Here is a 9,629-nt window from a genome sequence, read left to right on the forward strand (position 1 = left end):
AGACGGAGCTTCACTCTGTCACCAGGCTGGAGTGCAATGGCACAATCTTGGCTCACTGCAACCTCCGCCTCCCAGGTTCAAACAATTCTCCTACCTCAGCCTCCTGAGTAGCTGGGATTCCAGGCGCCTGACACTACACCCAGCTTATTTTTGTAATTTTAGTAGAGATGGGGTTTCACTGTGTTGGCCAGGCTGGTCTCAACCTCCTGACCTCGTGATCCACCCGTCTTGGCCTACCAAAATGCTGGGATTACAGGCTTGAGCCACCACGTCTGGCCAAGATCACATTTTTAATCCAACTCAAGTATGTCTATTTCTCTGTTAGAACAAAGCTGCAGGTTGACTCTAGTCCTTATGATTAGTCCATAGAGATATGTTATTTGATTGCATTGTTGACTGAGAGTTCAGTATAGAACACAGGTTCTGTATTTGCCCTGCATTTAATGAGAAAGAATCTGGAGGACAAAGGTTAAGGTTAAGACAGTCTGGTTGACTTCTCACTTAAAAAAAAAACAAAAAAAAAAACGTTCCACTAACCTCCCCTTAATAAATTCTTGTTACCGACTTTAAGACGGTCTGTGCTTTTGGCATTCTATCTTGTTGGTGCTGCTGCAATTACTGGCTGTTGTCACTGAGAGGCAATTAACGCAAAGTCTTAGGCACAGCTTTTGCAGGAGCTGAAGGGAACCCACAAGAGTTGGATGCCCTTCTGCTTCCGCAGAATCACAGTAACACAAGTGTTGGCTCCTGGCTCCAAGTACCTTTTCTCAAGCTGGCCATTGTCATGTGATGATCCTGTAACATTCCCCGAGGTGCAGCCCAGCACCCTCAGTTAACAGGGATTCTGCTTATGAGCTCATACGCACAGCATCGGTTCTTGACTTGAACTGATCAGCCAGAGAGGAAGGCAGAGCAAGGGCTTGCATACGGTAAGCCCCATCTGAGTCTTAAGTATAGACCTGTTGTGTGCATTTTCACCTACTATCTTTGTATCATGGTCTAACAAAGGGCTCACGTTATTGGTTTGTTTGAAAAAAAAAAAAAATCCCTCGTATTTGGGAGTTGATATCACATGAAACTCGTAAGTCAGGTATGTAGTCTTTATGGGTGAGTGGCTGACGAAAGATGATGGTGGGTAGGAAACAGATGGCTCTGGTCTCTCATTCATCAGAAAGCAACAGTTGTCAGTCCCTGCACAGGGCTCTCCTAGCCAGCTCTATCACTGTGTTATCTCACTAGCAGTAGACAAGATACCCAAAGCTAAGCCCAGAGCTGGGAGGGAGAAAAGTTACTGCAGTCCTAGCTCTGCTTTGACTAGCCAAAGGCTAGTTCCAATCCCTTGCACTTACAGACTTGGTTACCCTGCAGGCAAGTGTAAGCACTCTCAATTGGAGAACTTGGAGTCCGAACAATGAATCCCAAGCATTTTGTTTCTTGTTTGCTTGCTTGCTTCACAGGAAGACTTAAAAAAAACAGACCTTAAGACATGGTGAAGAGTAAACTCCTGTACAAAAGAGGAAAAGGAGTAATCATTATTTGAGGTCTCGCCTGTAAATCAAGCAGTAGGTTTTAGGACCTGTTGTTTCTGTTGTAAGGCAGGTCTTTTATTTTTGTGTCTCATTGGTACTTTGGTGTGCTACCTACTGTTCCCACTAATTGACATAGGCTCCATCCATAGCTGAGAATAGACACAGAGAAATGACACAGATTTCAAAGCATTTTTGAGAACAGTGAGGATCCATCTCAATTTGGATACCAGCTGAATTTGCTCTCAGACATGCTGGGAGAGAGGGACAAAGCTGCACAATGTGTTATATCATCTTAACCAGTTAAGTATAGGATCCAAGTAGTGAGAGTGTCCAGAGAAAGATGAGGGGAAGGAGAAGTGTATGCAGCCGTGCTGAGCCTAGTGCCTGGGGATGTCCATGGATTAATCAATGGGGAAGGTCCACCAATGCATGGGGTCAGCATGTGGGAGGCACAACTTCTAAATGGACTTCCTTGTTTCCAGGCAACGCCCTGCGCTTGGAGAATGTCTGGCCTCACTGGCAGCTGCCATACCAGTGGCATTCCTGGAGCCCACCCTTAATCGCTACAATCCACTCTCGGTCTTCAACACTAAAACCCCCAGGGAGAGGTCTAGTAAGTATCTCCCCACAAAGGTCATCAATGCATTTCATGTGCTGAGAGGAGCAGAGCCACACAGGCAGGGAGCAGCAGCCCTGCAGCACTGTGGCTTTCTTGGTCTGAGAGGAGCCAGGAGGTGAGGTTAGGGACTAGGTTGCAGGTCTCCATCTTACTGGAGAAATAAGCATGGGCAAGGCTTTGTTACAGTTAGGCTTTGGTTTCCTCTTCTGTACAGTGAGGAATCAGCGTTGCTGATTTTGAAGTCCTTTGCATCCTAAGATCTCAGGGCCTCTTGTCTGCCCTGGGTTTCAATTCCCCTTCTGCACCTGGGGATGTGACTGCTTTTTCACGGTCCCTGAGTGGTATTAGAGGTGCGTATCTACACTAATCACCTAATTATACTCTTCAAGTCCATGGAGAGACTGTGCTTCTAAAGATGCTGACCACACATTTTCATCTTCATGGAAGATAAGACATAGAAAGGCACCAGAAGGAAGAGAAATTACACAAGAAAGATAATTTCTTAGTGAAAGTATTGACACAATAGCTTCCATAACAGGGTGGTAAACTATGACCACAGGGCAAATCTGGTCCCCTGCCTAGTTTTGTAAATAAAGTTTTATTTTAACTCAACCATACCTACTTATTTACATTTGATCTGTGGCTGCTTTAGCACGATGGCAGAATTGAGGAGAGGCAGGAAAATTTGACCTGCAAGGCCTAAAATATTTGCCACCTGGTCCTCTGCGGGAACAGTTTTTCACCCTCCCTTGTAAAATAATCTGGAACTAAAATCCCAGGCAGGCTGTAAATGTGCTTCTGAAGGGTCCTTGTATCTGGGTTAATTGTGATCCTGTCCAAGGAAAAGGGACTAGGATTAGAGGAGTTCAAGTAGGAGCCTTGAATCAAGCTTGGACTCCAGGCCGGGCGCGGTGGCTCAAGCCTGTAATCCCAGCACTGTGGGAGGCCGAGGCGGGTGGATCACGAGGTCAAGAGATCGAGACCATCCTGGTCAACATGGTGAAACCCCGTCTCTACTAAAAATACAAAAAAATTAGCTGGGCGTGGTGGTGCGTGCCTGTAATCCCAGCTACTCAGGAGACTGAGGCAGGAGAATTGCCTGAACCCAGGAGGCGGAGGTTGCGGTGAGCCGAGATCGTGCCGTTGCACTCCAGCCTGGGTAACAAGAGCGAAACTCCGTCTCAAAAAAAAAAAAAAAGCTTGGACTCCAACTAGAAAGAACTGCAATGATTCAATGTATTCTGAAGCAAAAATTACGGAACTGTAAGCTAATCAATATTAAGAAACAGTCACAGTAAATTACTTTCAACCAGAGCCTTTTCTGTTCAGAACGAATGTTTTCTTGAAATACTGCTACAGACTGCCGGTAGATGGCTGAACATGGTAGCAATTCCATCTAGTTCCAGCTCCCTTTCTCAAACTGCCGTGAGATTTAAGGAAGAAGCGTTCTGAGCAACGAAGCTCGTGCCACACTTCCACTGTTTTTTTTTTTTTTTCCATCTAAAAATGCAGAGTGCTAAGCCACCACAGCTTTATTTCTGCTTGCTTCTTGTTATTTGAAGTAGGAGGAACACATTGACCCCCAGAAATGATCACCAGGACGATTCGAATAAGGCCGCTACTAAAAATCTTTCACTGAGCTAGAATACAGCAGAGACTAGTGTTCTCAGAGCTAGTCAAGAGAGAAACATTACAAGATGCCTCAACTTTCCAATGTCCCGTATGAAATCTGTACGTTAACTTTTCCCCAACCCCTTCAGCCTCATCTTACCCTTTCTTCCCTTCGAGACTAGGGGGAAAAAAAAAAGTATAAAAAGTATTTCCAACCTGGTTGTTTTCTTCCCACTCTTGATTCCAAGTGAGTCCTAGCTTTTCACCAAAAGGGAAGCTGAGCAATAGAGCAGGCTTTGGTGAAGCTGAGAAGTGGCTGTGACATCCACAGGCAAATGCCAGCCCAGGTGTTGCTCCCTGACTCCAGAAGGACATGGGGCCCAGTCATGACAGATCTGGATATTTATACATTTATCCTGCTTCAACTGTGACTTGAGAAATAGTGTATCTCTGTCTTTATACCAGCACTGTGTAGAGCTTTGCCTGGGGAAACAGAGAAAGTGCCTCTGCTCCTTAGTTCATAAAGGCACAGTAGCAAGGTGAAATGAGGATGTGACAGAGAAAAGCCTAGGTTAGCTTTGGGAGGGAGGGGAATGAGTCTCTTGCATTGTGCTCCTTCCCAAGAGCTACTTGAAAAGTGTTCCTTCTCATTCTGTATACCTTTGCATTGATTTAATAAGACATATTCATAAATAAAAAATGACTACCCATCATTGCATACTCCAAAGGAAGAAAAGAGACAAGGTTGTAATTAGAGATGACACAGTACTTTTTCCATTAGTGACACACTATGGGAATCTAGATCCAACTCCCCTGAGCCCATGTTTTTCATCGTTGGATTCAACAAAGAGTGAATGCTGACCGTGTGTATGGCTCTTAAAAGGTTATCTAGAGCCAGAGAATGACTGAAGGCTTAATGAGCTGTAAGAAGGTAGACTTCATTCATTACAAAGCGGGTGGCCTGAGGGATAAAGGGTGGGGAGGAATGTATAAGGTGACAGATGAAGTGAGCCTGTGGTTTAGAAATATAATACGAACTGATTTATCATGTCTTCACTTAATTGGGCATCTCTATTAATTGACACTTAATGCTTTGCCAGCAGAATTACTCAGATTAGTAACTTTGATGCCCTGTAATATCCTGGTGCGTTTTCTTTCTCATCCCAATATTATGAAGATATACCTAGAAAAAAGTTTAATACTGTTATGTGCAGTTACTCAAAACTAGATAAATACTTGGTTACGGGTGGCAGTGATCCATTAATCAGTACACTAGATAGACCAAAACATCCTATTACCAGTTTGCTTTTCTTCTATACCCCATTGGAATAATCAACCAAAGAGAAAAGAGCTCCAATTCTAATGTAAGCTATCTGTCTGTCTTGCAAAGAGACGAGCTGCTAAGATGAGGCACACAGGACTTTAGAATCTAATCTGGTGGTTCTTGAACTCGAATGTGCATCAAAATCACCCGGGAGGCTTGTTCAAGACTGTTGAGCCCCATCCCTAGAGTTTCTAATGCAGTAAGTCAGTTTGGAGTGAGGCCCAGGAATTTGCATTTTTAGCCAGTCTCCAGGTAATGCTGATGCTGCTGGCAGGAGGACCGCACTTTGAGAATCATTGATCTAGAAGATAAAAGGACAGTGATTCTAAAGATTCCCCCTCACAGTCTTGTGTCTGATTTGAAAAGGACAGCTGAGGCTGTTTTTCTAGCAAACTCAGAATTCATTCTGTGAGTTTTTGCTGTGGCATTTGAAGTACAAAACACCTACTGAATCACAAATGTTTGTTCCACTCAAGGACCAATTACATATAAATAACTTTTAAAGGTCATTATAACGGCTCCAGTGCAGCAACCTCAAGCAACTCTGTTTTTCTTAGGCACGGGGTAGAAAGAGTTCATGATGATGTATTGTCTATGTGACATTTAAACAAATGTACCTGAGCCTTATTTCTAATCCCACAGCAAATAGTTGTCAATTTCAGTTGCATCTATGGCAGTGGCATTGTTCTGCATGTAGAACCTCAAGGTAGAATGTTTGACTTCCCTGTGTTTACCTCTGTACTCTGAGAATGTTAGTGTAAAATTGTTTGTAAGGGTCCCTCCGGACTCCTATGTTCTTGTTACCCGTGACCATGGTCCTGCTGTGAGATAACGGGACAGATTCGTTCTCTGCAAATGACCATATCTGACCCATAGTTTCCTTCTACTGCAAATCACAGGAGTTCATGGTTCTTTGGCTTTCATGCTATTAATCCTTTTGAATTGTCTGAGTTTTAAAAGATACTGGTCCAGGCTGAGCGTAGTGGCTCACACCTGTAACCCCAGCACTTTGGGAGGCCGAGGCGGGTGGATCATGAGGTCAGGAGTTCGAAATCAGCCTGGCCAATATGGTGAAACCCCATCTCTACTAAAACTACAAAAATTAGCCGGGTGTGATGGCATGCACCTGTAATCCCAGCTACTCAGGAGGCTGAGGCAGGAGAATTGCTTGAACCCAGGGGAATGGAGTTTGCAGTGAGCCGAGATGGCGCCACTGCACTCCAGCCTGGGCAACAGAACAAGACTCTGTCTCAAAAATAAATAAATAAATAAATAAAAATATATTGGTCCACTCCTGATATCCAAGGGAGAGAGATTTTTAGCCTTCTACCCACCAAAGGCTCTAGTGATAACAGCAGAAATCATCATTAGGGAAAGGGTGATAGTGCTTCACTGGGCCTATTCCATAGCATAAAGGTTGCTGGGATCCATTGCTTTGCAACTGCACATCCTCTCTAGGTAGAACCACTTGTCTCAGCTGCAGATTAATTCTCTCCAAGGTAGCCAGGATGATTGTGTATCTCTACTCTGTGCAGTATAACCATGAGAGAAGTTGAGACAGTCCCTTTCAATTGACCAGTATTCCTAAAAGCCATGAAATTTGTTATGGCCTCTCCTATTTATGACTCCTTCAATTCCAATGGATATAAAATTTGAAAATCTAAAGACCTCAAGCCAACAGTAATCCCAATGCCAAAGGGCCTGCAGGCATAACCCAATTCGCTAAACACAAATTTGTATTTGCAGTCTTGCATATCACCTGGAGACTGGCTTTATCTTTGGAAATGCATGAGAACTTTGCATATGCTTCCAAATATCAAAAATAATTTCTTCAAATCTTCCAGTGAGCTGATGTTCTGGGACAACAAGCTGCATATTTCCTGTGGCCTCCCAGACTGCCTAGCTCCTTCAGTGCCTGATGTTTTTGCCCCAGTTTGAGACATTTGGCCTTAGGATGAAGTAGACACAGCAGTTAGACCAGTGGATGTGTTTGCTAAGCTTTGTGCTTGTGGTTCTTACTCAGAATTGTCCCATGTTCCTCCTCTCAGAGCCTTTGTTAACTTCTCACCTGTCAGGAACGTCAGGATGCTTCTAGTCTTCCTCCCATCTTGCAGGAAAGAGTGTCCTTTACTCTAAGGGAAGCAGGACAGATAAGCCCTGGCCTTTTCTGTTTACAGTTCTTGTATCTGACAACCCTCCCTGGTTGAAGATTGAACACCATCTGTTGATACTTTATCGTGTGTGTCCTTGTCTAGAGTAGCACCCCAATCATTCAGGGTGAGGAAAAGATAAGGCTCTCACGATTCCCTGCAAATCAGTCTTTGGAAACAAAAAGGTTTAAGCGATTGACAGGAAGTCAGTCAAGTCACCTCAGGTCATCCATAATTTCTGTTGTGAAGCCAGAAATCAGTGTACCTGTGATGCTTTTTCCCCAGAATTCCAGCTGGATGGAAAGTTGTTGTTTCTGGTCCAGCTGAAGGACTATTAGATGAGTGGCCTTTTTTATTTTTTATTTTTTATTTTTATTTTTTGCCCTGAGTCTAAGCTGTACAGATGTGATCCAGGCACCACAACTTGGAACTAAACACTGATCAGTTGCTTTTCTTCTCTGATTACTGATTTTTCTGCAGGAGACACACTAAGGCTCAGACAGGCAGGTCAAGAGGGAGAAGCCAGAGGACTGGCTCCATCACAGAGTAGACTTAGGAACTATCCCTCATCCTTATGTCTGCTCTGCTCCTTTAACAACATGTTTATTTTAACCTAACGTGACCTCTAGGAAGACAGTGCAGCCTCTGGAAGCTGCAGTCTGTTCACTAAATCGGTGGAGGACAAAAGCCACTCCACATCCAAGCTCACGCCCATGAAGCTCTGGAAATTTATTTCTAAAGACCAAAGGAAAGGAGGGACAGAGAGAAAGAAGCTTGCACCCACTGTGCTTTTGAATTTCTGTCCCTTTATTCTTTCGATCAGTTCTGGGGATGCCAGACACGGTGGAAGACATGTGTCCTGACATCCCACAGCTGGAAGGCCTGATGAAGGAAATCAACGACCTGGCCGAGTCAGGGGCCCGGTATACAGAGATGCCCCATGTCATCGAGGTGATCTTACCCATGCTCTGCAACTACCTGTCCTACTGGTGGGAGCGGGGGCCTGAGAACCTACTCCCCAGCACAGGGTCATGCTGCACCAAGGTCACCTCTGAACACCTCAGTATCATCCTGGGTAACATTCTGAAAATCATCAACAACAACCTGGGCATCGATGAGGCCTCCTGGATGAAGCGCATTGCAGGTACCAATTCCTTTTTGCCCCATTCCCCATCCCAGGGGCAAAGATAACTGGATTCTCTTTCATCTCTATTATTAATTCCAAAATGGTTTTGCACAAGCTCTGTTCTATATTTAAACCTCCCCATCCCCACTCCAGTTGCTTAACAGTAAAAAGAATTGACATATTATCCTGAAGAGCTTCCTGGAGCAAATTCTCCTGCCCTACTCCCCTACTCACCCAAGCCCCTCAAATCTCCAGGAAGCCTTTCTTAATCAGCTCTACTCAACACCAGTGAGCATTGCTTTATTTGATTTTGGTACTCAAGAATCCCATTTGCTCTTACAGTAATGATTGTCCAGAATTTCCCCGGTAAGTAATCCTGTGTGTTTTCCACTTGTATAAAACTCATTCCCATCTGACCTACACTGTAAGTTCCTTAATGTCACTCTGCATTTGTATTTCATTTTATGCTTTCTAAGACACTCTCTCATGCAGGCTCACGGTAGCAGCACTTTGGTTTTTTTCTTTTGTGTCCCTTTAAAGTTACTTGCATGCAGTCAGCTCTCAATGAATGTTATTAGCCAATTTTCTGTTCCTGAAGCAACTTCAGAAAAAGGACAGGCTTGGAAAATGAATAACTATACTTTCCACAGTCAGGAAAACAAAAAATTTTGTATTATTTCTGTCAAACTATAGTCCAAAGAGACAGAAGCTAAGGTGAAGTCACTACTTTGGATGGACCTATGATTAGGGTAGTAGAGTCTGCCAGTAACACCTTCACCCATATAATCTCCTGGACTGTGAATGCAATAGCTAGGCTAAAGGGAACTGTTAATCCAGCACTGGTATTTACTTTCCTGGACAGAGGAATCGATGTCCTTCTGCAGGACCAAGGAAGAAAAGTTACTGCTTCTTCCTGTGTCACAGATGAACTGAGATCAAAATTGTAAATACATTGGGTGCTAATGACAGCTAGATAATACAGGCCTCTGTGGACATTTGAGTAACTAGAGTTGGTGTTCCTCTATTACCCATTAGCCCTAAAATATTGTTAACAATAAGGTAATTTTTCAATGAGTTTTACTTGGTAAATCTGGATTCAGGGAAGGAAGGGTTTCAAAGAAAATCTCCTCCCTTGCCTCCCTCGAGGCACACAGAGAGAAAGTGTCACAGTGTGAGGGCCACTGACGGAAACTGATATTCCTCCTGTTATTCCACAGGTGAATCCAGGTTCCATTCAGACAGGCCACTTATTTTTTGGTGACTAAACAAA

At 43.9% G+C, this 9,629-nt stretch overlaps 1 protein-coding gene across 7 annotated transcripts in view; it reads left to right on the forward strand.

The window, feature by feature from the left end:
• Nucleotides 1-9,629, forward strand: part of RYR3 (ryanodine receptor 3) — a 556,286-nt gene that overhangs the window by 467,155 nt on the left and 79,502 nt on the right. For all 7 annotated transcript variants that reach the window (XM_037742376.1, XM_037742379.1, XM_037742378.1 and 4 more), the window contains 2 exons: nt 2,012-2,142; nt 8,057-8,377. In XM_037742376.1, the coding sequence (XP_037598304.1) occupies nt 2,012-2,142; nt 8,057-8,377 (452 nt within the window). The remainder of the gene's footprint in view (nt 1-2,011; nt 2,143-8,056; nt 8,378-9,629) is intronic.

The sequence above is a fragment of the Cebus imitator genome, unplaced genomic scaffold (genome assembly GCF_001604975.1).
Source record: "Cebus imitator isolate Cc_AM_T3 unplaced genomic scaffold, Cebus_imitator-1.0 Scaffold119, whole genome shotgun sequence".
Taxonomy (NCBI): Eukaryota; Metazoa; Chordata; class Mammalia; order Primates; family Cebidae; genus Cebus; species Cebus imitator.